The sequence below is a fragment of the Python bivittatus genome, unplaced genomic scaffold (genome assembly GCF_059951505.1).
Source record: "Python bivittatus isolate LINGU-HERP-01145 unplaced genomic scaffold, Pbiv_v1 ctg000980_np1212, whole genome shotgun sequence".
In the NCBI taxonomy this organism is placed as follows: domain Eukaryota; kingdom Metazoa; phylum Chordata; class Lepidosauria; order Squamata; family Pythonidae; genus Python; species Python bivittatus.
The window spans coordinates 58,558,457-58,582,983 of NW_028277125.1; the positions used below are offsets into that span (position 1 = coordinate 58,558,457).

Genomic DNA, 24,527 nt, shown 5'->3' on the forward strand with positions numbered 1-24,527 from the left:
GCTTTCATGCCTAATGGAGAATTGTGTGTTAATCTTAGTTCCACCAAAATATAATCCCTACTTAACCCTAACCCAAACATTTTTTCATCTGAGGAGTTAAACTGGGGTCAGTTCAATCTAACTCACCTAGACCTTCTAATACAGAACCGGATCAGTTGGAGGGAATTCATTCTCCTGGATAACTGAACTTTTATCAAAGACCTGTGCAATTATCCAGACACCCCCACCCCAATGACAAGCAAGCAATAAGCCATGCCGTCGTCATCATCATCATCATCACTAAACAAGCTGACCGAGGAGAGTCTGACATGGATAGCACTCACCTTGAATCAATCAAGGTGGAACATCTTCCAAGAACATCTACATGAAAGTAGACTTTCATAAAAGTGGAATTTATTTTTTTGTCAGTATATCTAACTAGACCCCTCAAAGTGTCATGGGAGATATTCTACTACTATACTTCTAGAAACCAACCAGATTTTACTTTAAAAGGATGATTACTTTCCTTGTGGCTTCTGCTCATATAGAATTGGTATTTGGCATGTTTTCCTTTCATAGGTTCATTATGAATTTGGGAGACAATATGCTGTGTTAGTCTAGTCTGGGATGCTACAACCTGTGGAGTCCTTGGGGTTCTCTGAGCTTGGTTCTTTTCTTGCAAACGTTTCATTACCCGGCCAGGTAACATATTCAGTGCTAAAATGAGATGGGGTTTGCTCTCTATCTATGTGCTGTGGCCTGCCTTGCCAGTGCTGGTAAGGGGGGGGGGTTGTTTTGCTCCTCTGGTAGTTCTTTGATTGGCATGTTTGCTGCTTGATTGTGTACCTGGTGGTAACCTTTGCTTATCCCATTTTAGCACTGAAGATGTTACCTAGCCGGGTAATGAAACGTTTGCAAGAAAAGAACCAAGCTCAGAGAACCCCAAGGACTCCACAGTTCAACCCTGAGCTACACATATTCACTTCTACTGATGCTACAACCTATTTTTTTCCCCTAAAAAGCAATCTAGGTCCTATGACTGCACTATCATTATACCCCTCTCCATATTGTGGGGCACTATGAATTTTGTTTTCTGTTATTACAGTGAAAAAAAGTTTGCCATTTGTCTTTTTCCTTCCTTTGGCCATTTTAATGTAGTTTTCCTGGCTATCTCGATCGTTTTAAGTAATTCCCAGATTCTTAAAACTTATGTAGAAACCTGCATTGGACCGTAACATGAGTGTTTATATTTATTTATTTTTGGAGACTAGTTATATGAAGAACTGTTCCAGGATCACAACATCAGTGACACCACAACACATAAGGAAGTAATCTTTCTCAGTTGGTGTTTTCCCATACTTACTTTCTTATCTCATAATGGTCTCTTTAATATTGTGAAATCCTGTATAAGTAAATATGTTACGTAGATTTCTTCTTCAAAATAGTTTCATAAGTGTAGCAGGAAACACTGCCAAAAGGTAACTAAGGCATGAAACATTTTAAAGTTTTAGTCTATTTTTAACTTATTATTGTATTATTGTATTATAATTTTGGTCAGAACTAAACTGATCTGCCAACACTTCTAAATTTTATGTCTAAAGTTGCCTTACCATTTGACCTCTACAAGTTTGTTTTCTTCAAAGGGCACTCTAAAATCAGCTATGAGAAGAAGTTTTATCGTTGCCAAGATGATTTGGTAAATTAGCAAAACCTGCTTGCTTAAGAACATTGAGTCGTGCTGTAATTAAGATACGGCACAATGCAGAAGCTGGGAAATCCCTAGCTTAGATGTAAAGGAAAGGAGTCTGTCAGTCTGCCATGCCTTCAGGCGAAGATCAAGTGCAAAAGATGAAGATGAGCCCTGGATGTGCCCCAAGACCCACTTGCTATAGCAACAGAATTGGGAAGCTCAAGATAATTTTCGCCCAAGTTGGGTAGAGAGGATGAAGTCACCACGAGACTTAGGCAGTCTCACGGGGACTTTAGATAAAGAGACAGTGCAGATTTGAAGAATAGGTCTCTCCTTGTGAAGAAGGGAATGTGAGTAGAGAAAATTCCACTCAGCCACAGAAAGGGAGCCCAAAGGAAGACTTTATTCTAAATGGCTTAACGACTGACAACTGAAACATAGGTGTTACTCGCAGCCCTAGTTTCAAAACTCCCAATGATGGTACCACAGTGTCTTTGTATCAGCTTTTACATTGTTGATGCCCTAATTCTTGATTTTTGCACGTATCTGGGACTCTGGTTTTATACATTCTTTACCTACCTGCTTAAATCTTGTGCATGGGTTTTGGACTACCTACAAATTCTTCTGTCCATTATTTCTGCATTCTGTATCTTGTTACAGGCTAGCCAGACAATGGTGCCCTGGATAGGACTTTGTCCTTGGAAAGTGACCAAAATCAAACTTGCTATATGGATTTATCAGAATTTCTAGTTTTGCCATTAAACATTTGAAAATAATCTGGGTTGTTACCTAAATATTTGCTATAGCTTCCTTGCTATTTTGATTTGATAGGTAGGCACATGCAATATGTAATATTTAAGATTAACATAAACCAAATAAAGATGCATGTTGCCAAATGTCAAATATAGCCAAATATTAAATACTATTGCATGTCAATTGTTGAATCCCAAATGTAGCATTTTTGCCAATTATTTAATATTGACAATGATGATTATGTGCCATCAAGTTGTTGTCAACTTTTAGTGACCATACAGATTTTCTCCATGATGATCTGTCCCTAACTTAATCCTTCAGCTCTTCAAATGGTACACTCATTGCTACCGTAACTGAGTTTCTCCACCTTGCTGCTGGTCATCCTCTTCTTTTTCTTTCCACCTTTCCCAGCATTAGAGCCTTCTCCAAAGAGCTAGGCCTCCACACCATGTGTCCAAAGTAGGATAATTTGAGCCTGGTCATTTTTGCCTCGAGTAAGAACTCTGGTTCATTTGTTCAGTGATCCATTAGTTTGTTTTCTTGGCTGTCCATGGTATTCTCAGGAGTCTTCTTCAACACCAAAGTTCAAAAGCATCAATACTCTTTCTATCTTGCTTCTTCAAAGTCCAACTGTCACTTCCATAGAGTACCATGGCTTGCATGATTCTAATCTTTGTAGGTATAGACACATCATAGTATTTGAATATCTTTTCCAAGACTTTCATGGCTGCTCTACCAAGTGCTAGTCTGCGGTGTATCATCAGGCCCAGCCCAAGAACAACGGTGAAACAGTGAAACAATCCAGTTAAGTTCCTTTATTTACTTACACCATAGAGACAGAATCTTGCCAGACTAAATCTATACTACTGCAACTAGTAGATATACCCTGGGGGATTCTAGGGAGTGGCTATCCTGAACCTCTTATGCTTCCCATGTTCCATCTCTGGACTGTGTTGTCTTTTGTCTTCTTGCCCTTCCTGGAATGCACCCCCTCCTTCCTGGCAGCCTTGCTCTCTGTTGCTATTCACCACATCACCCTCCTCCTCTTTGTAGACACATTCCATCACACGTATTTCCTGACTGCTTGTTCCTTTACTGTTGATGGTTGATCCTAAAAGGTAGAAGCTATCCACCATTTTGATGTCTTCACTGTCAGTTCTGAGGCTGGTTATTATACCTGTTGTCATTAGTTTGGTGTTCTTTATATTTAATTTTAGTTCCCTTTTTTTCACTGTACTCCTTGATTTTTATTACTAGGGCTTGCAGATCCTTTGCGCTTTCAGCTATCAGGGTGTCAGGTTCGGTCAGCACGAGGCTTCAGGGAAGCACGGGGCTTCAGGGAAGCTCGCAGCCAGACCACGTGGAATCCACCGACGGTAGCTAGCGGGGAAAAGAGGAACTGAAAGCGCCGCTAATTAACGGGCCACCTGCGCCCAGCCAAACAGGAAAACCGCAGCGGAAGCTTTTAACTATAAACTGATAACGGCGCGAGCCAACAATGAACGGGGCCGCAGGCAGCGAAACAAGATCGCAACGCAGCACAGAACCCGCGAGCTTGCACGTAACGGGGAGGAACCAACCCAGCCGGAGGGGGACTGGCAATCAAGGACAATAGACCCTGACTGATCCTGCCATCATGAACAATCAAGGGGGATTATTGGGGGCCCATAATCCGCAGCTGCAACGTGATCGCGGGGCGGGAAAAAAGTGCGGGAAGGGGGGAATATAACAAGTGATGCAATTGTACCAAGCCAGTCCTGGCTTTGCTTGTGACTGCTACGTTACGCATGAGTAAACCTTCTTTGTGAACCACACGTGTCACGAGAGTTTCTCTGTCGAACGGGGCAAACCTTACACAGGGTAGGGTCATCAGCATAGCATATTTAATATTACCAGATGCTAAACAGACATTTCTCTGTACCCTCATTCAACCAAGCTAATGCACACACATATTAAAAATATGTGAGAATTCATAGTCTTTTCATTTATACCTTCCTCTACTTTTCCTCCATGCAGATTGAGGGAGCAGAGATCTGCTCTTTGGTACATGGCGAAGTGTTTGATAGAGCTAGCTAAATGTATAAATACCATACACACAAATACTGACCTTCAGTGTTATTGGATATATTTGTAAGAGGAATATAGGTTTTTCAAACACAGGGTTTGAAAAAAAAAAACCCAGGTACCACACAGATACAAGGCTTTAAAAACACAAACTCTTAGTCAGTCAGATTATGTCTGTCTGCATTCATTTACAATATGGTATATGACATACAGTAGACGCATAGTTGTTTATGGTTTGACAATTAATGTTAATGAAAAACATGATCCTTTGATAACCCACATAGGTTTCTCACTGGTTTTATTGTTCCTGGACTACCTATCAACTACATATCAAATGTTTTCAGTGCTTAAATTTAAATTTATTATTAACTTAAAAAAAATCTACTATCTACCATGAGTACTTTTGCAATATAAGAACCCACCTTCGTGTGAAACCAAAGATCCAGTTCAACCCAATAAACTCATAGATGGGCATTTAAAAAATGAATTATAAATGTTCTTGTCTTTAAAGAGAAACTGAGTAAACACCACCTATCTTTGCTCTGAGCTTCAGAAAAGAGAAGATAAATATGTATATATAAGATAATAAATAATCATTTCAAATACCAAATTCACATCATCTTGTTTACTTTCCTTCTTTGAATGTTAAAGGAATTGAAAATATAAATAACCCTTTGAAATATCACATAAACATCATCTTGCTTAATTTAATTCTCCACTGAATGTTAAAAAAGTTAAAATTTAAACCAATCTTGTGACTCCACTCCACAGAGATGGTGCCAGGATTGCACATGCACACACATGTGCACATACATGTGCACACACACACACACACACACACACAGTAATAATTATTATTATAATTATAACCCTGAAAAAGTGCCCCCTGGCTTATTCTTTGTCCTTGCTGTCTGGGTTTCAAAACTAGTCTTAATATTTCTGGTGGGTATTAGTGTCTAGAGGTCTATCTCTATAGGCCAGTTCCTATTTTATGCCTCCAGACCTCACCCTCCCCAATACCATCACTGAATTGTTGTGATAAATACACACACAGTTGCTCTTTCTTAACTAGAGCCCATGTAGTTCATAAAGCACCTATTTCTTTTTTTTAAACTAACCAATCCTTCTCAAAAGGATTGAAAATTTCTGTCTTGCCCTCTCCAGTGATCACTGCATTACTGCAACGTTCTTGATGGTAGTCAGAGGCTGGAAGAAACATAGTGCAGGCCCTGAATGAAAATAGTGAGTTGTCCCTCTGTATTATAGATGGAGATGGAGAATATAAACTCTTGAATAAACTCTTCTTGCATAATTATTTGACAAATTTCACATCATTGCATGTGCCATGGACATGGACAGAAGGGAGTCAAGACAGTCAAGTGATGAAATCACAACACAAGCGCTGCCCTGTACTTGTCTGCATGTGGCATCAAGTGCAAAAGGATGGAACGTGACCTCCAAATTAGGAAAATGGCAAACTAGATGTCTCCAAAAGAGCAGAGATGACACCACAGTGACAATTGATGGACTGGCACCAAGCTCAGTCCAAAGAAACCTATCTGGACAAGAAGAGGATGAGAGATTGCCCACTTGTGCTCTGTATGGCTGTTCCTTGTGAGGAGACCACAGGATAGTGGTTGGCCTGCAGGTCTGAGCACAGGGAGACAAGGCAAGCCATCAAGGTCTCAACCATGGCGAGCCTTTAAGGACACTGGATTCATCCACCTCACTTTCTAATCCCTTATTTTACAGTTAAAAGAGGTCTTCCAAACAACAAGTTTGAAAAACTACCTGGTGAATAAAACTTCATCCCAAAACAGAAGAAAAACTAACAGTTTAAAGAACTTAAAGAAGATAAAACAAAATGGCAAAAAGCTAAATAAGAATTTAATCTAAGAAAGTTTTTAAAGAATTAAGGGACCAGATGAATTTGGAATATAAGAAATTTTGCTAAGATTTTTGAAAAATTGAGTAAACAAAACAATCTTTCTGTGGGAACGCAAATTGTTTATTCTATTGGGAATGAGATCATTGGTTGAAAATTGAAAATAAAACAACAAAGAAACTTGAGACTTTGTGAATATAAAAATGGGACACTAGAGGGGACTAAATTTCCAGGCAGGAAAAAGAAAGGTGAAATTTATAAAATGACAGGCAAAGTATGATGCATGAGACATTTCAAAGGATTTTTGAAGAACTGGGAGAGAAACTTGTAATTAAACTGACAGCAATAATTTCTGTACCTGTAAATGCATTTTTTGAAGAAGATTGTAAAGAAGAAGTGAAAGATGTGACAGACAATAATATGAAAGAATTTATGGACAGACAGGATGAAGAGGAATACAAATCCTAGCTGATGTAGAAATATTGGAAAATAAAGAAACTGTGGATTATAAAACATAAATGACAGTCAAAGTGGAAATACAAATGATAAAGCAAGAGATTAAAAAGAACCTGGGCAGGGACTTATCTTTGGATTTGCAAAAGAGGGTTTCTAAAATCTTGAAGGAATCTTTGAGATGGGTAAAAGAAAATTTGAATGGAGATTCAATCCTACGACAGCAACACAATAAATTAAAAATTAAGATTGTCAGAGCAAGAGAAAGGAATATAAGGTTGACTTGTTTGATCAGGGTTAAAATATGAAATATTTTTTATAAAATTCTGGAAATCCTTTATAGATTTCTTGCTGACACTTGGACAGAAATGACAATGATTTTGGGATTTGTGAATGGATGCGGGGGGGGGGGGTTATGGGAAGAAGTGAACTATGTACATAATTTCATAGGGGGAAATTTTAATTTGCCTGTATTTGTTGCAAGGAAGATTGGGAGTTGCTTCTTTAAATATTCTTTTCTCTATTTCTTTTCTCTTCATTTTCTTTTGCACTTTCTATTTCTTTTCTTTCTATTCTTTCCTCTTTTTTTATTTCAGTTTGTATTATCTTTTAGTATTGTAAAACTCTTTAATAAAAAGTATTTTTAAGAACTGATGCCTTTGAACTGTGGTGTTGGAGAAGACTCTTAGAAGTCCCTTGGACTGCTAGGAGGTCAAAACAGTCAATCTTAAAGGAAATCAACCCTGACTGCTCATTGGAAGGATTGATAATGAAGCTCAAGCTCAGATACTTTGGCTACCTAATGTGAAGAGAGGACTCTTTGGAAAAGACCCTGATGCTGGGAAAGATTGAAGGCAAAAAGAGAAGGGGAAGGGAGAGGATGAGATGGTTAGATAGCATCACTGAAGCAATGAACATGAAATTGAGCAAACTCCGGGAGTTTGTGAAGGACAGGAAGGCCTAGCACGATATGGTTCACGTGGTCGCGAAGAGTCGGACATGACTTAACGACTGAACAACAAAAACAATTTTTAAAACCAAGTATAAGGGGAGGAGCTTGTGTCATGACATCACCACACACATTTCATTGAGGTGGCATCACAGTGGTTAAGAATGGACCATGATGTGCACATCCTATTAATACACTCTTGCTAGAGGATTTGACTGAAGCAAGGCTGGCCCACAATGCCATATTGCTTGAGATGGATTAGAAATATGCCCTCCTCAATTTCCCAACTCAAGGCAATAGTAACCCAGATTGACCAGAATATTTTGGTGCCTAAGGCAGAGAATCCCACTGGAATCTCTTGGTAGTCTTTGCCGTAAATGTACCATTCATTTAATAACTAAGAATTTACTCCCATTTCAACAAATTGGTAGCTGTTTCCTTTGGATGATTCCCTCATTGGTTTCAACAATAAACCTAGCCCTGAATTGGAGCAGAGAAGAAAATAATGAAGGGAAAATTACTAAATCATTTCATATTTATGAAGGGAAGCCTGTTACATTTTAATTTCTAAATTGATCTAGCTTTACTGTTGTATTTTTTTTAATTATTAGATATCATACACACAAAATGAAAAATGTACAGAGTTGAACTAGATGATATCTGAGGTTGCTGGGAGTCAGGAGGGATATAAATTTTAATAATAATAATAATAATAATAATAATAATAATAATAATAATAATAATAAAAAATCAATGTAAAATCACAGCTGCCAGTTCCTTAGCTGGTGTTGGCCTTCATTTGCACTGAGGTCTTCCCAAGAACCTAGGGTGTCGTAATGTATCTGCATAGTATATGTGCAGATCCAAGGAGTGTGGCCTTCTGTAATTGACAGGTAGAAATTTTGTCAATATACAGATTTTCTAAGTGTCATCCAAGGATGATTGATGATGATGATGACGATGATGATGATGATGATGATGATGATATGAACTAGTTAACAGATGTGGAGTTGTGCCCACTCAATACCATTTTTTTTTTTAAAGAAAACTCATACTGGGACCAGATTTATCACTAAAATTTGGAAAAATGTGTCAGCCATTATTAGCTCCAAGGAATAACATACAATCAATTTGGAACTAGGAATACCATCTAGCATTGTCACAGCACATGCACAGTGCACAGCACATCTTGCACTTTTCTCAGTGTCTGACCAGACCATGCTGTTTTCAGCCAGAGGGTGGAATGGTGATCTGATTGCAGCCTGCTGATGCATTTTGACTGTCTTTGGGTCCCAAAATTAAGATGAAGTGGGCTAACTATAAACCTACAACAAGCAACCCCTCTCTGCCTCCCTGAACTCTTAAAATCTGCCTCTGTCAAAAAGTTCATCCTGGGGAGAAGGAAATGGGATTATCTTTACTGGAGCCTTTTCTGTAGCAGTCCCCAGATTAAGGGGGCTCCCTTTCTAGGAAAATTTGAACACCCTCTTCCATGCTTTTGTAGACAAATAAAGCATGTACTTTCGAGGTTGGTCTCTGAGTTGGGATTAAACATGGCCATCTCTGCCTTGCTCTGTTTTGAATGCTACACTGCTTTTTCCATTCTTTCAAATTGCTATCTTTTCTCTACATTGATACATTAATCGTTGGGAAATGCTAGACACCTTTAATTTTAGATCAGTTTAGCAAGTTGGCATGGGTATCACTGCCCTTTGTTATATAATATATAATATGGATTGTCCTTCATAAGTAGACATTTTTTGACAGGTGGTACAAGTGTGTTAAATTTTGAAGAGGTTTGACTTATGATCTAGGGTGGGGTTTCTCAAACTGTAAGTCAGGATCCCTAGAGAGTTGTGTCACAAATGGAGGGCTCCTAATTTTTGTTTTCCACACTGACCGGCATTGCACGGGCCCAGTGGGATCACTGACACATTTTGCTCTTGGCTTTGTTCTTCACTTTGCTTGTGCAAGCCCCAAGGAGCACCTGCCCTATCACAGACTTTGAGAAGAGTTAAGCCAATAAGTCAGTATTATCGACACCAAACTTTAATCATTCAAAGCAGAATATTTACTTCTTGCCCAATCCTAACCCCAATAAAATAACTAGTTTTATTTGTGGCAATCACACAAATTTGTTTATCATTTCCGGTAGGTGGGGTGGTGCTGTTAAGTTTGCATCTCTCTGATTTAGGATATCTGTAAAGAGGTTCCCTTCAAAGAAAAACTCCGTTCAATTCCTTAATATATATTTTATAGCTAGTTACTCATGTGTGGAAATAGTGACAGACCTCTTCAACTGCCAGTTCATGCAGAATAATGTGCCTTTTGTTGGATGTAAAATTATATGCTCATTCTGTTGAAAATGCTGCATTAGATAGAAACAATCTATGTGGAGGTGCCTTAAAATGCATAAAGAACTGACTCTAATGAAAGTGTGTATTTCCTACTTTGAAGTTTTGTACCATTTTGCAAAATGTATGTGAAAGGTCTTTTATCTCAGAGCTTGCTTGCTTTTATTTACTTATAAAAGATTTCCTTTCCCAGGTGTCGCAATACTTTGTTGTTTGAAAGGACAGGACCTTGTTCAAAGGTGAGAATTTCCTTATTGATGAAGGTAATTTATGACTACAGTAGGCAAATTTATTATTGATTTTTCTTATTGATGGAAGCAATTTATGAGTACCACAGCCCCATCAACTTATCCACACAGCACTAAGTTTACCTAAAGCCACTTTTTTTCATACACTTAAGGTTCACTAGCCCTGATCAGTTGCTTGTGTAATTGCCCCCAGAGAACACTGGAACAATGTTCTTAAGATTATTATTGCAAAAGTTATTGCAGAAATAGCTACATGGAAATAAACTTGTGGATTATTAAAATATTAGTAACCCCTCAACCTAAATCCATAAACGATTATACATCTAAATACAAAATCCTGTGGAATCCCTTTAACTCTAAATGCTGTAGGGCTGAACATTAGTCTCTAAACATTCATTATCACCTCCATTATCACCAGCTTCCAACTCTAAACCTGAGAGCTTATCCATGATCAAAAATATTAGAAGATCCAGGAAATATAGCATCTCCAGACACTTAAGCATACAGCTTTCACTAAACTTCTAAGCAAAAATGCCAAGACTTGAACCTGTAACTTTAAGCACATAACAACCTTCCTCATTTTGATTATTGCTGCAAGAAGCAAGAAAAAATACCCATGTTTAACTAATTTATTTGCAAGCCTGCATGATACTATTTACAGTGCATTTTTATTATGTCTGCACAAATTGGACCCAAATTGATTGGATCTGGAGATTGGGGATTTGAAGAGGCTATGATTTGATTCACGTTTGTCATTCTGGATTCAATGGCAACCTGATTCAAATTTCAATTTAAAAAAAAATCAACTCAGGATATAATGGGGAAACTTCAAGTTGCCTGAAGCAGCTTCGCATTTTGACAGAATGGGGTGAAAATAGCATAGATGGTAAATCCTCTAGAGAACTTTTAACCCTGGTAAATTTCAGTTGGATATCTTAAAGAGTTTTATAATGATATATATTTAAAATAGATCTCTATCTCTTTTAGGGCAGAGATAGCAGAGATTAAGAAAGAACAGCGCAACAGTTTCCAAACTATCTAGCAAATAACCCATTGAGAAGTTGTCCAAATCAAGGGAGAAAGTGTCCTATTCCAATTTAAAAACAATTTAAAAACCTGTGTTCAAAATGAATTTCTCTTCCCACTTGCTTTTCTTGGGTCCCACTGCTTCATGATTTCCACCTGTGCTGGCTTTCCTGGAACGTCAGGAGAGTTGCCATAATTGGCTGACAAGCGTTGTCTCTCCTAGAAAGGATCCCTTCATCACTGGCAGGAATTGGTTTTCAGGTGGTCGGTTGATTGCAATATTTGGTTTATTAGGGAAGCAGGATGACACAATGAGATGTAAAGAAATACAATGTCACAAAACAGGCAAACCATGGAGTAAAAATTTGGCACAGAGAAAGTAGCATTTGTAGTCTTACCATATTCCTCCCTGTTTTAGAGAAGTAAAAAATTTGGGCCAGAGCTATGTGTTGACCTGGTACATATTGACTCATTTTCAGGAGACTTAAATTTGTCCCAATTGTGTCGTAGTTAAAAATAAGGCAGTCCTGAGGCCAGATTTAGAATGTTGAAAGTTGAATTGAGCTCCCAGTTGTGTTGGCAGGACCAACTGAGAAGTGTTCCTCCATTAGCATACAAGAGATCACAGTTAGAGCTTGTGGGTAGTTCAGAGTTGAGAGAATGAATGAAGCCCAATGTTAATCTTGTCACCTAAAAGATTCTGACGAGAAGAGAGTTTAGTAAGATAATAAATCTCATTGACCAGCTGCTCATGTCAGAAAGCCCATCACACCATTCAACCCACTCAGCATTCTGAGTTTTAACACTAAACATTATGTATAAGAATCCCAGAAACAGCAGCTGGCCAAAGAATATTAAGAATATTAATATTAATTAATCTAATATATTAATATTAGATTAATATATACCTTTCTATTTATCAGAGCTTTACCTAGGGCACAGCAGTAAATCTCTCTCTAGAAACTCAACGAGCACTCAAAAGGTAGCAGAGAAGGAATTTAGGATAGAACTCAGCTAGGCTTGGTGTTTTTATAGCAAATATAAGAGGTCATGAAGTCAATCAGCTACTACAGAATTAAGTCATTAAGCCTTTCTTTTTTTTTAGCAGCCCAAAGTTTTAATCTTATATCACTTTATCTCATACTTAAGGGGCAATGGACTTCCTGCTGGTGGAGGGCACCCACAGCATGTTTTGATAACCATCTTGTCTGATCTCTGCCTCCTTGCTTCTGGCCTTTCCAACTTCAGCCCTCACATTTGCACACATTCTGCAGCCTTCAACTGCCAGAGCTTTCAGCAATGGCCATGTGTGGTATCCCTCTAGTGTATACTTTAGTGCTTCCCAAAACATAACATGAATTGACCCCCTGTTGAGAGGCCTATGGTATTTTAGCTCTTGTTTCTCAAAACCAGCCTCTCTCATGTAATTTTTATATAACAGCACAACTGGTAAAATTAGATGGCACTTTAATAATTCCACCATGGATCATTAGGAAACAGTTTTGCCTCTAGATAAATTCTGATTGCTGGTCAGACCCAAGATATTATAGATACAGCATTCTCCTTGATTGGGCAAAGATATTGGCTTTCACTATCCTCTGTATTCTACAAAACTGAGTGATATGAGAGAGAGAGAGAGAGAGAGAGAGAGAGAGAGAGAGAAACAAAGACCTACTTATCAACATCCACAAAGGCCCTGGTGGGCTCTCTCCAACATACGGTGAACGTGTGTTGAAATATAAAAGCTTGTTCAAGGAGGTAATGTATAACTAATTTAGCTAAGCTGATTATATTGTAATTGTTGACTGACAATTCCCTTATTTTTCTTATACTTCCCTTTCCCCAACGAGTTCCTTTTTTATATCTAGAGATTTGGCTTCATTGCTTAACAAGGAAATTGCCCATTACAGCTACACTACCACTTTTTATGAGTCAAGATTGGCACAATGTTCTTTAAATTCTGTATTTTTGGGCATTGTCCAAAAGATTGCACACACTTTTTTTATTTTCCAAGGGATGGGCTGAAGAGAAAAGGCTTTGGTACAAAGATTGAAAATGCCCCAGCTGGGTGTGCCAGGAGGATCAGTATATCTCCTGACAACTATCATGAGAATCAACACCATGCTAGCTGGAGAATTCTGAGACCAGGCATCTTGCTTGGTTCAACGTTGGGGAAGGCTGGATTTACATAATAATTCCTCACCACCATCTGTTTTTCAAAATAAAATATATTGCATAGGATATTGTTTTCTTGAAACTTAACTGGTAATCTCTTTTCATTTTTTAAGAAGCTAGATCCTATGTAAATAAAACAGATCTAAATATAAATCTGATTTTAAAACCATCGCTTTATAATGGTGCCATAAATTATTATGGAACAGTCTGAAATGGAAGTTTGCAGGAAGGCCTGGCTATGAATTTCCAGACTGATAAGCATTTTTTTTAAATTCAACAATCGTTGTGCACTTCATTTCATTCATACTGTATAATATGATACACATCATTTTAATTTAGCCCTCCCTGTCTGGTTTCAACACATATGGAGGGCACCAGATTGAGAACTGCTCCTCTACCTGCCCTTCTCTTTGATGAATGATTTTCACATTCGTATTTTCTTGAACCAGAAGTTGTCCACCTGCTTCAAATCTTCTTCCTTTTATGTCTTAATATTTTGCAACCTATAGTAAACTCTTTATGTAGATGATGATGGATAAAGGAGAAACATGCAGACCCTTTTGCTTTCTCAAATGTTGACATGCAGAGTGGGCCAAGGACAGGACAATGTGGTTCCTTCAACTAGAACATGAGTGGATTGGCAGCTGAGTCATACTCCAGTAAAAAGTATTTACTGTTCCACCCAGAAGCAGCAAGTTATCTTAAATAATGCAGAGCTGGCTAATAGACACAGCCAGCCCTGATCTCCAACCTCACAGCCAGACTTAGCTTCCAGACGCTGCTGACTTATTCTCCTTAGTGGTAGAGCTGACATGTTAGTACGTTTGCTGAAAATTGTCAGGAGAAAACATATTGAAATATGTTTCTGAAATGACAGCACTTTCCTGTCTTCCTCCAAAGAAAGGAGTTTCCTGTTGACTGCCAATGTTTCCAGTCCTCTTTGTTTTTTTCTTCTGTAAGAAGTTGCTTTTCTCATCTGTCAGTCAAGTGCCAAATTTATAGTCCTAAGAACATCATGTTCCCGTCAGCTGGCTGGAACATCTTTTATCAAAATATCCCATCTGCTATGGTTTTCCTTAGACACATCTTCTCCATTGTCTGCAAATGTTCCTTTCCTTTGGCTTTCCTTTCCGTGTTTTCACATTGTCTACTGTTATCAAATGCCTAGGATTTGTCAGATGAGGCCAGTTCTGTTTACTTTTGTTAACCTTCTTCCATCTCTTTCTGGGCTTTTACTCATTTGCATCTTACCATGGTAGAAATATTCCCTGGTGATGCTTTTTATTCTGCTAAGTTCCCATTATGTCACCCTCGATGTCTACTCAGCCCATGCATTAGATAGGCTTCATCTGTGGTTAGCTGTGTTTTCCCCTTAAGATGTCAGCAACCATCAGCTATTTCAGGAAGGGGATTATGTGTCACAATTTCCCATCCCAGCTAGTAGCAGCAAAGTTAGGTGACCAATACTGGTTTGTGTCTGTGGGTGGGATAAGGAAAGGAAGGGGAAGGAAAAAGAAGTCTTTTGCAAATCTTCTCTTGCAGTTTCAATCCAAGTTGGCCTTGGGCAAGGGTAGATTTACTCTTTTCTCCAATAATTCAAAACAAAACAAAAGCTAAAAGATAGTTAACCAGTCTCCACTGAAGAGGAAGATGGCTGCTCCAATGTAACTTGCATTGTGATGCATACTGCTGTTTCACCAGATAAGTCATTTATTCAAGGATAACAGAAGATTGGATTAGCTGTGTGTGAAAATGCAGCCTTGATGTTTATTTTATCTTTATTTCTTTGCACGCAGCCAAAGGATACTTCCTCCAGTTGATTGATTACATGGTCTTTGGGAGGAGTGCTCACGAAACAGAAATCTGGGCTCTGAACAAAAAAAGGTCCAAAGGTTGCAACTGTTGCTAGAAGAAGAAAGAAAGAAAGAAAGAAAGAAAGAAAGAAAGAAAGAAAGAAAGAAAGAAAGAAAGAAAGAAAGAAAGAAGGGAGGGAGGGAGGGAGGGAGGGAGGGAGGGAGGGAGGGAGGAGCTTTTCTGCCTAAGTACAATTTTTATAACCTAAAACACCCTTCACAGAACAAAAAAGAAATCACAAGATATGCACAAATCCTTTGTTAAAAACAAAGATATACAGACAACACACACACACCCTCTTTACAGGCAAATACATCATGGACTGCACCAACAGCGCACATGAACATGAGCAAGGTGCAGCAATGGGAAAGATGAATTCCAGTTACATTGCCCAATTATATTGCCCAAGCACAGAAAAGTGAAGCATGACATTTGTAATGGCAGGGTTTTTTTCCTCACTTGAAACGAAAGAAGGGTGTTTGTTCTGCACTTGAAACAACCCTTTTGACATTAAAACAGGGCCTTCTCACAATTCTAATCTATGGGAATTACTATGATGTTCAGGCTGGATTAAATGTTCATATTTCTTCCCAAGAATTCAGACAATTGCCCTCCCCTCCTCCATGCACCCATATTTTTAAAAAAATGTAAGTGGAGTTGCTACTTGTGGACAGTGATGAATGCGGCTTTTTATAGTATCAGTGACTGAGATGCAGTTTGCCTAGGTATCATGGTGATTCTCTTCTTGCGTTTTTTTTAAACAACGTTGGGTCGCCCTTGAGTCAAAACCTTACTTATCTAAACTGAGGTGAGGCTGTTGAATGGCATGTTTATAGTAAATAGAAAGTAAATATCATTATTCTCTATATAAGAATTTTGCCCTACAGGTTTAGATATTTGGAATACACTTTTTGAGAAAAAGAGTTGAAAGATCAACTAAAACACATCATATGAAATGATTTAAATAAATATAAGCAACAATTTCCAATATTTCAAGAAAAGTATAAATACTTAAGTGGTGATAAATAGCTAGGGACAATGGAAGAGGAAAACGACCTATCTTCCTTATGAAGTTTTACTTTTTTACATTATTTTGGTATCTCCCTTTTCTGTATTTATTCCCTTTATTCTTTACTATCAGCTTCAAGAATGTAAAGTAACTATACTGTATGTTTATGATGGAATTTCATATTTTTTTAAAAAATGAGTCTCACACACACAACAAATAATAATTTTCCTCTCCACCCCCTTAAATATTTAAGCTTTGGCAACAACTGCTGATGGCCTTTGAAAGCTGACCCATGACCATGAGAGACTTCAGATTATGCAGGTCTATTCTATCTTTTCAACTGAGTTGATTTTGCCTGGTTAGAGTTTGTTCTTTGGACTCTACAATCTGGGGCACAGCTCAAGAGCTTTTTTTTATCACAGGGAAATAGTTTACAATCAAAGGAAGTAATCTTTATGTGTGTGTGTGTGTGTGTGTGTGTGTGTGGAGTAATGCTTCTCTATAGGTCATGGAAAATTGTTATCACTGTAATGTTATACCTGTTGGCAGACAAAGAAAATGTACAAGTAAACTGAGGATTGATAAATCAAACACATCATCATAAAATTATGACAAAGGCAAAGTGAATGAAGTAGAGAACCACACCTATGCATTATCACAAGCTTTTAAATTGAGGTGTTGCTGTGCCTGCACCCTGGAGAGACGTGTTGGGAAGATGGAGACCATGGTGATGCTCTCTTGGATGGTGCTGTTAGTGCTTTCAGGTAACCTCTATGCCTAATCTTCTCCAGCGTGATTGCCATAGAGTGTAGTAGATGGGTTAGGTTTCTTCGTCCAAGTTCCCCAAAATGGGACTGTTTTGCAAAGTTCCCCAAAAGGGCACAGCTAAAACTGAATCTCATCAACCCTCTGCATTCTGTGTATCTTCAGTTAAATATGTTCACTATTAGAAAGCAAATGAAACAGTGATCTGATTCCATATAAAGTTTTACAACTGATCTGAATTATAGAATTTAGCTTTATAGGAAAGTATATCATGAATCACTGTATATTTAACTTTATAGGAATTTAACTTTATAGAATTTAATGTTATAGAAAACTATATCATGAATCATTGTATATTTAAATGTTACAATACAGCAAAATGAACTCTGCTCATCCCTTAAACTTCCAAGTTCTGCAAGTTAATATAATCTGTTTTTCTCTTATTACAGAGTTTTACTTCAAATATATGGTTTAGCTTGTATACCACTCTCTACAAATTTTGGGGTGTCTTTTTAAGTTATTAAGAATCTTTCAGTGATCAGAGCTCCTCACTTTGAATCTTTATTCATTTCCTGCCTATTAACCAAGCTTTTTTGAACAGTACAGGATCTAGGACTGAACCTACATGGCAATTCCTGAATTTTAGTTTAATCAACCTGTTCGTTTGGGCTTCTGGACATAGTATTTTGCCTGCTTGAAGCCATTTTTCGATAGCAGCTACGGGAAGAGAAAATTTGCCTTATATTATCCAAACCAACTAAAGAGGATTTGGGTTTGCATCCTCTTCTGTTTGGCAGAGAGAGAAGAATTTATATGTTTTTTGTACTTCATTGCTATTATACACACATGTAACTTGAGCTGCATTCTTGCTCTGCATTATTTTCTTTATCATAATTGTTTATTTGACCAATGTATAAAACGGGTAAGGTAAATGAGGCATGAGATACAGTTGGTTATATTGTTAGGGTTTGGTTGTCAGAGTAGTTCGTAAACATTCACTTGTGCCTTCTGGTTTACATGATTTATTCATTCAAAATTAACTGGATTTTTTTTTTTTTTGCAATGTTATCTAAACTCATTTAAACTGTGATTATATTATTGTTTCTACAGGTAATTCTGCAATAGAATTAACAACAACCACCACCACAGAAGTAACTTCTACCAGTAAGTCCTTTGCTTTTTCTAAATGGCATTGTTGCTGCTGCTGTTCTACAATATGTTATGAGTCACTCTGGTGATACTGCCATGCTTGCACATTTTTTTACTGCCCATAGTCCTCCTCAGATGATATAGTTCTCTCCAGATGGCCAGAATAAGCAGACCATACGGTAGATGCGGAGTATATATTACTTCCATTTAGGCATGGAAGCCTGTGCCGTTCCATCCTCGGGCAGTAGCAATATCCTTTTTTAATCCTTGAAGCAAATTTCCTTCTAAATTTGTCTCAATGATAATTTCAAATATGTGATAGTGACAGAGCACAGATAACGTCTCCCAGCATCATCCTGACTCTTTTTCAATTGCCTTATTATGTGAACTGGGTCATGTGACTCATCCATCATGCACCAATTCAAATGGAGAACTGATTGTTGAGGCAACTGGCTTTGGACTGAACCACAGTCCCTGTGTGAACCACATCAATCCTCCTCCAGTGTGAGAATCACTCAGGTGAAGTGAGTCAGAGACTTATTTCTGTAGGATTAAGAGAGATGTACAAATCTTTGAAAGAGGAGCTTGAGAATTCATGGGAACATGTATAAAGCACTTTTTCCCCAAATCATTAAAGCAGCTATGTCTTTTTTTAGACTCAGGTGGCTGTTTCAGGTTACGTTTCTGGCTGACTGAACATGAATGTGTATGCATAGCTACTGTATTTTATTACCCAGAAAAACAGGAAAAGCCACTGCAGGGATCTTTGGGTAACTACAAACATAGAAGCTGAAATCCTGATAATGTGGGATCAGCTGCCATGTAAGGGAACTGGGTTTTCAGTGGCATCTCCAATACAAGATAAGGAGAAGGGTTGTGTACTCACCTCTTCTCAGATGTTGAATTGTACATGGGAATGAATTCCTCTATTGGAAGACAGTGCAAAAGGTTTGAACTATAAAAGTTAATATCCTTTTGGCCTTTCAGGGATTACCACTGAGAATTTAACCATTTTAGCTTGTACGTATACTGGCAACCAGATAAATGGGACCAGGAAATGTTTCCATTCACCAGCTTCATGAGAAATGCCTGGAATATCCCTAAATAAAAGACACTATTTTATTTTATTTATTTGAAATATTTCTATGCTACTCCCATTAAAGGAAATCTTGAAATGCTTTACATTTAAAAACTAAAATTGCAGTTTAGAAGTATGTATTAAAGCAGTTAATAAAAGAACACCTTAAGACCTTTTGTAATATACAATACAAAACACAGAATAAAACAAGGTAAACATTAAAAGAGTAACAGAAAGTAAAAGCAATAAAAACATTAAAAATTAAGCAGCATTAACACATTATTATACTATCAGAGACTAAAACTTTATTTAATAAATGAACTGCTTACGAAAACAAGACTTTCCCCTACAGAGATGTGTATAATTTTCATCTATTCTCAAGGAGTATTCTTTCTAACAATATTTAAATTAGTTAGAGGGAAGAAAAATATTACATTCTGATTTGTTGCAAGTTTGCCATAAAAGAGGCGTTCCTGCAGATCACTAATATATTATTTTATTTGTTTATTTTCCAGCCACAACACCATACTATGATGGTAAGTTTGCAAACATTTTACGCTGGTTTGAGTTAGATCTATTAGATCAGCCCTTCCCAACCCCTTTCTTCCAAGTGCAACCAGAGCACAACGACTGGAATTCTGGGAGCTGTAGTCATGGCATGTCTGGAGGCTGCCATTTGGGAAGGTTGCATTAGACTAATAAAGATTGAAGCTGAGGATTTGGAAATGAAAGAGGTGGGATTGTTCAGACTTCTGATAAAGTTGTTCCAAGTTATGGAGAGTATAAAAAAAAAAAGACCAAATCATCATCTTGATTCTTCTTTTAATTCACCCTGTGAAACTGGGCTGCTAATCCTCGGATTCCATCTTCTCTTAGGTTTGTCCATAACCTTTTCTAAGCAAAGTACCAAGGGCAGGTCCTGGCAAAGTATAGCTGCCTTTGCCCTTAAAAAAATCATCACAAGAAAAAGCGGTTCAGGAATAAAGATCACCACAACCAGGCTACCAGGTTCTAGGCTGTAAGAATCAGATGACCACTAGAGGGCAGCCAAGAAAACTTGAATTCTTTTCTGCCATCTAGTGGTTGACTGGGGTTTTGCAGTCCTGACATAGTAGCCCTAGCCTTGGGTCTCCATTCCCAGGGGTCAAGGGAGCATTGCCATGTCACATGTAGTGCTGCGATTACCCTGCCCTTCTCTGGCCCTCTGTTTGCCTTCCTTTAACTCCTCTTCTGCTTCTCCAGTCATGGCTTGTTTGGGAAGGAAAGTTTTTACAGGAAAAGATTGACTCCTTCACTCACATGCAGGTGGGAAGGGGGAAGCTGTAAAGACAAGCCTTTATTGAAAGTGTAGGTGTGTGTAGTTAGAAAACAGCACAGCAATGTCAAGATACTAGTAAAGACATAGCACCTCCTTAGAGAATTAATTCTCCTAAATAAACCAGCAGACATTTTGGGAGGGGAGGAATGGGGGCAAGGGAGAGTATAGAACAAAATTCTCAAGCATGGAGGTTTTGAGTTGTCAACCTGCTAAGTCCAAAACATTTGTGTATCCAAAGCGTATTTGAGTTCAGGCTCTACTGCTTCAAAACTCAGCTAGGTCCTTCACAGTTTAATTGATCTTCACACCGAAGAATCCTCCTATATAAATATAGGGTCTGGTTATTTGAGTGACCACCTGTCTCTGGTTGTTTCTGACTGTCCCATGAGATTGGGCAGACCAGGTGCACTTCAGATTCCATCAATTCAGCAGTGTCATTGAGTGGGATCCGGGAAGCGCACCTTCTCTGTTGCAGCACCTTCCCTCTGGAATGATAACCACCCAGAGATCCAGATAGCTCCCACTTCTGACTATCTTTAGGAAGCTGTTGAAGCCCAGGCTATCTTCCCAGGCTTTGGGGCAGGGTGATGGTTGACCTCCTGTTGGATGGGTTTTTGGTTCATACATTTAGTTCAGACCACCTATGACATTTTTGTATGGTTTTTTCTCCTTTACTTTTTAAACTGGAGTTGCTGGGAGTTTGGGTAGCCTATGCATTGTATAAATAAATAAAACATACAACTAGGTATCTGAGGGGAAAAGGCCCTTTTTTCTGACATAGAAGGGAGCTTTTGAATGGAAGAGACTCATCTATAAACTGAAGTAGTTCTGCCCAGACACATAGTTATCACATTAGAGATAGGCTACTGACCTGTTAGAGGAAGGAATGGAGATTAAAAACAAAAGGTTAAGATTTATATTATGTTTAGGTCCCCCAAGGGGAGATTTTTCTTTAGCATCCCCTTTAAAAATAGTAAGTCTGAAACAAGGCAATAATTCCACATTTATTTGGGACATATGTTTTAAAACCATCATTTTATCTGCATTCAATGTACAAATATTTAAGCCAATATGCAGAGGCTTGGTGATTAACAACATCTTTTTTTTTTTAATGTCTATTTAAAGAAGTTTATGTGAGACTGTCAGGAAGCAATTGTTCCGGTCTTCTTGAAGTTTATTACTTTGGTGGCTGGACTGGTGTATGTCATCAAAATTTCACCCTCACTGAGGCTGAGGTCGTCTGCAGGGAGCTGCGATGTGGCCGAGCACTTAGCGTTATGGAAAACCACACCAATATCGTCTACCCTTACTTGAGCAACGTGTACTGTACTGGCAGTGAAGACTACCTATGGCAATGTTCTTTTCGAGAAGGAGGCTGCAGAAGCAACACAAATGTTGGGGTCAGATGTGCAGGTATGATTCATTCTCTATTTTTTTTTTCACATGGATACCACACAAAGCAAGTTATGAAGTAAACCTAGAGATTCAAAGTACAATTCAACATCCATATGCACAGCTGCTCCAACTGGTGCCCTTCAGAAGTGTTGGCTATATTAGCCATAACTGAACATAACATGAATTGGGTCAGCTGAAAACATGACATGCTCCATCATCAAGGAGGGCATCATAGCAGGAGAGCTGATAGGATTTCCCTACTATTCATTTGAACAATATGGGTATAATCAAAGGAATCTGTATATTTATTAAGTTCCAGATACTTAGGGTCTTCTTCAGCTACTTACAGGATCGGATGCTATACAATTTATTTATTTATTTATTTATTTATTCGTTCATTCATTCATTCAATTTATATAGCCACCCATCTCAGACCAGTGACTCTGGATGGCTAACAACAATAAAAACAATCACCATTAAAAACAGTACAAAAAATTACATATAATTTAAATGCAGCCAAGAGATCTTAAAAAACTGTCGGTATCAACAGAACCATGAAACGGGCCCTTCACACACTTGGGGCCCTAGGCCTGGGCAAAATTCTCTGTTCCCCAGCTCTGTATCTGCAAACCTGATTTACATGGCTTTCTCCAGTCCTGATTTATGAGAATGGGATGGTATGGGATTAGTTAAAAAGATGCCAAACGTGTTTTCAGCACTGTATTTTAAAAATATTAATATGTAAGCATTTCCTTCAAAAAGTTAAAAATTTCCCAGCTGTTATCTGAAGTTTATTAAATACCCTGGGTGAATGTATGCAAAATGCCTCATATTTCCTCTTTTGTTCTTTACAGGATCTGGACTGCTTACACCAACAGGTAATTTTGAATTAATACAACCTTTGCAAAATAAGTTATTCATATCCAGCTGTGAAATATAAATAGTTTGTTTCACTATTGTAAAACATTGTTTTGCTTTAAAAAAAAAACCCAATATATATTTTTTGCATATTCCAACATATTGGAATAAAATGGCATTAGGAAACCCACTTGATTGTACAATGCATCATCATAAACATTAGTCATTCACATATTTTCCTATAACAGCAGAATACTTTGTTATTTAAACAAATCTACCCCCAGCTAGATCAATAACAATGTGTACAATACCTAATAGATTTAATATAGATTTTGTTCCAAATGTGAAAGTTAAGCCACACTCTGTATAATACCTCTCCTCATTTTCCTTATGTGTATTAAAAATCCTTCTTTCTTCATTAGTGCTCTTCCCCCTTCCCTCCAAGATAATTATATGCTGTGAGAAAGGAAGGCCCAATTGATCATGAAGCTACAAGCGTGGGATCATGACTCCTTCTGCAGCATCTGCAGGAATGCCCTCCTTTTGCAGAATGAGGAAAGCAGCAGTGTGGCCACACCTTTTCTATGCACTTGTGATGTCATAACTCCATCCCCAGCCACTAAAGCACTTCAGCCAATTGCTCCCTCTCACCCCAGCCCACCTCATAGTATTGTTGCTGTGGGGGAATTGGGAGGAAGGAGCAGTGTGTATACCACCTTGAGCCCAAAATGAAAGACAGAATATAAACCTAATATATAACATAAACAAGCAAATAAATGGGCCAATGGTGGTTCATTCATGAGTTTTTCATAAGAAATCCTCACTGCTCACATTCTCACCTCCTATGTTCCACACAAAGGCTCTTCCACATAGCACGCTTCCTGTAATTGTATTACAATTAGAACAAATTATTTTATTGCATTTCTTTAAAATATTTTACACCACTTCCCATTGAAAGAAATCTTGAAATGATTCAGTGTCTGACCAGCAGGCAAAAAGCTAGAAAATCTGTCAGCAGTAAAGGAGAGTATTTGTTCCATGGTCACATCATGCCTCGTGTATTTCTTCTGTGTAAGAATGGACTGAGAGACTCGCCCTCAAGTTGGAGAAATATATGGACAAATAGGGAGATGGTTATGTTGCCTACTTGAGTGCTTTTGGGTCATTCAACCTTAAGATGAGTAATTAAGATTTAGTGTCTTGTTTCTTTGATATTGTGTAATTGCAACATTCCTTAGCTTCTGGAAAAGTTTAAAAAACCAAAACAAATCCTGATCTGAAATGGAAATAAATGGGATATGCTTCCATAATTGTACAGCATTTTAGTACTAAGGGCTGAGAATTGATATGTATACATGGGAAAGAACCATAAGTACATCTGGATATTTAATTTTATCTTTTGTGTGTGTGTATGTGTGGCAGTTCCCATGACTTAACAAATGGCATTTTAAACTACACAGTTGCTGCTTGTTTGGCAGCTAGATATTATGTGGAAGCAAGTTCTGGTTGGGTATAAAATTCTCTT

At 38.0% G+C, this 24,527-nt stretch overlaps 1 protein-coding gene across 2 annotated transcripts in view; it reads left to right on the forward strand.

Moving 5' to 3' along the window:
• The first annotated feature begins 17,096 nt into the window (after positions 1-17,096).
• The window catches only part of DMBT1 (deleted in malignant brain tumors 1), a 53,058-nt gene continuing 45,627 nt past the window's right edge, over positions 17,097-24,527 (forward strand). For both annotated transcript variants that reach the window (XM_088131896.1, XM_088131897.1), the window contains exons 1-5: positions 17,097-17,203; positions 18,315-18,368; positions 19,947-19,967; positions 21,875-22,162; positions 22,999-23,022. In XM_088131896.1, coding sequence (XP_087988022.1) covers positions 17,155-17,203; positions 18,315-18,368; positions 19,947-19,967; positions 21,875-22,162; positions 22,999-23,022 — 436 coding nt within the window. In that variant the 5' untranslated portion in view covers positions 17,097-17,154. The remainder of the gene's footprint in view (positions 17,204-18,314; positions 18,369-19,946; positions 19,968-21,874; positions 22,163-22,998; positions 23,023-24,527) is intronic.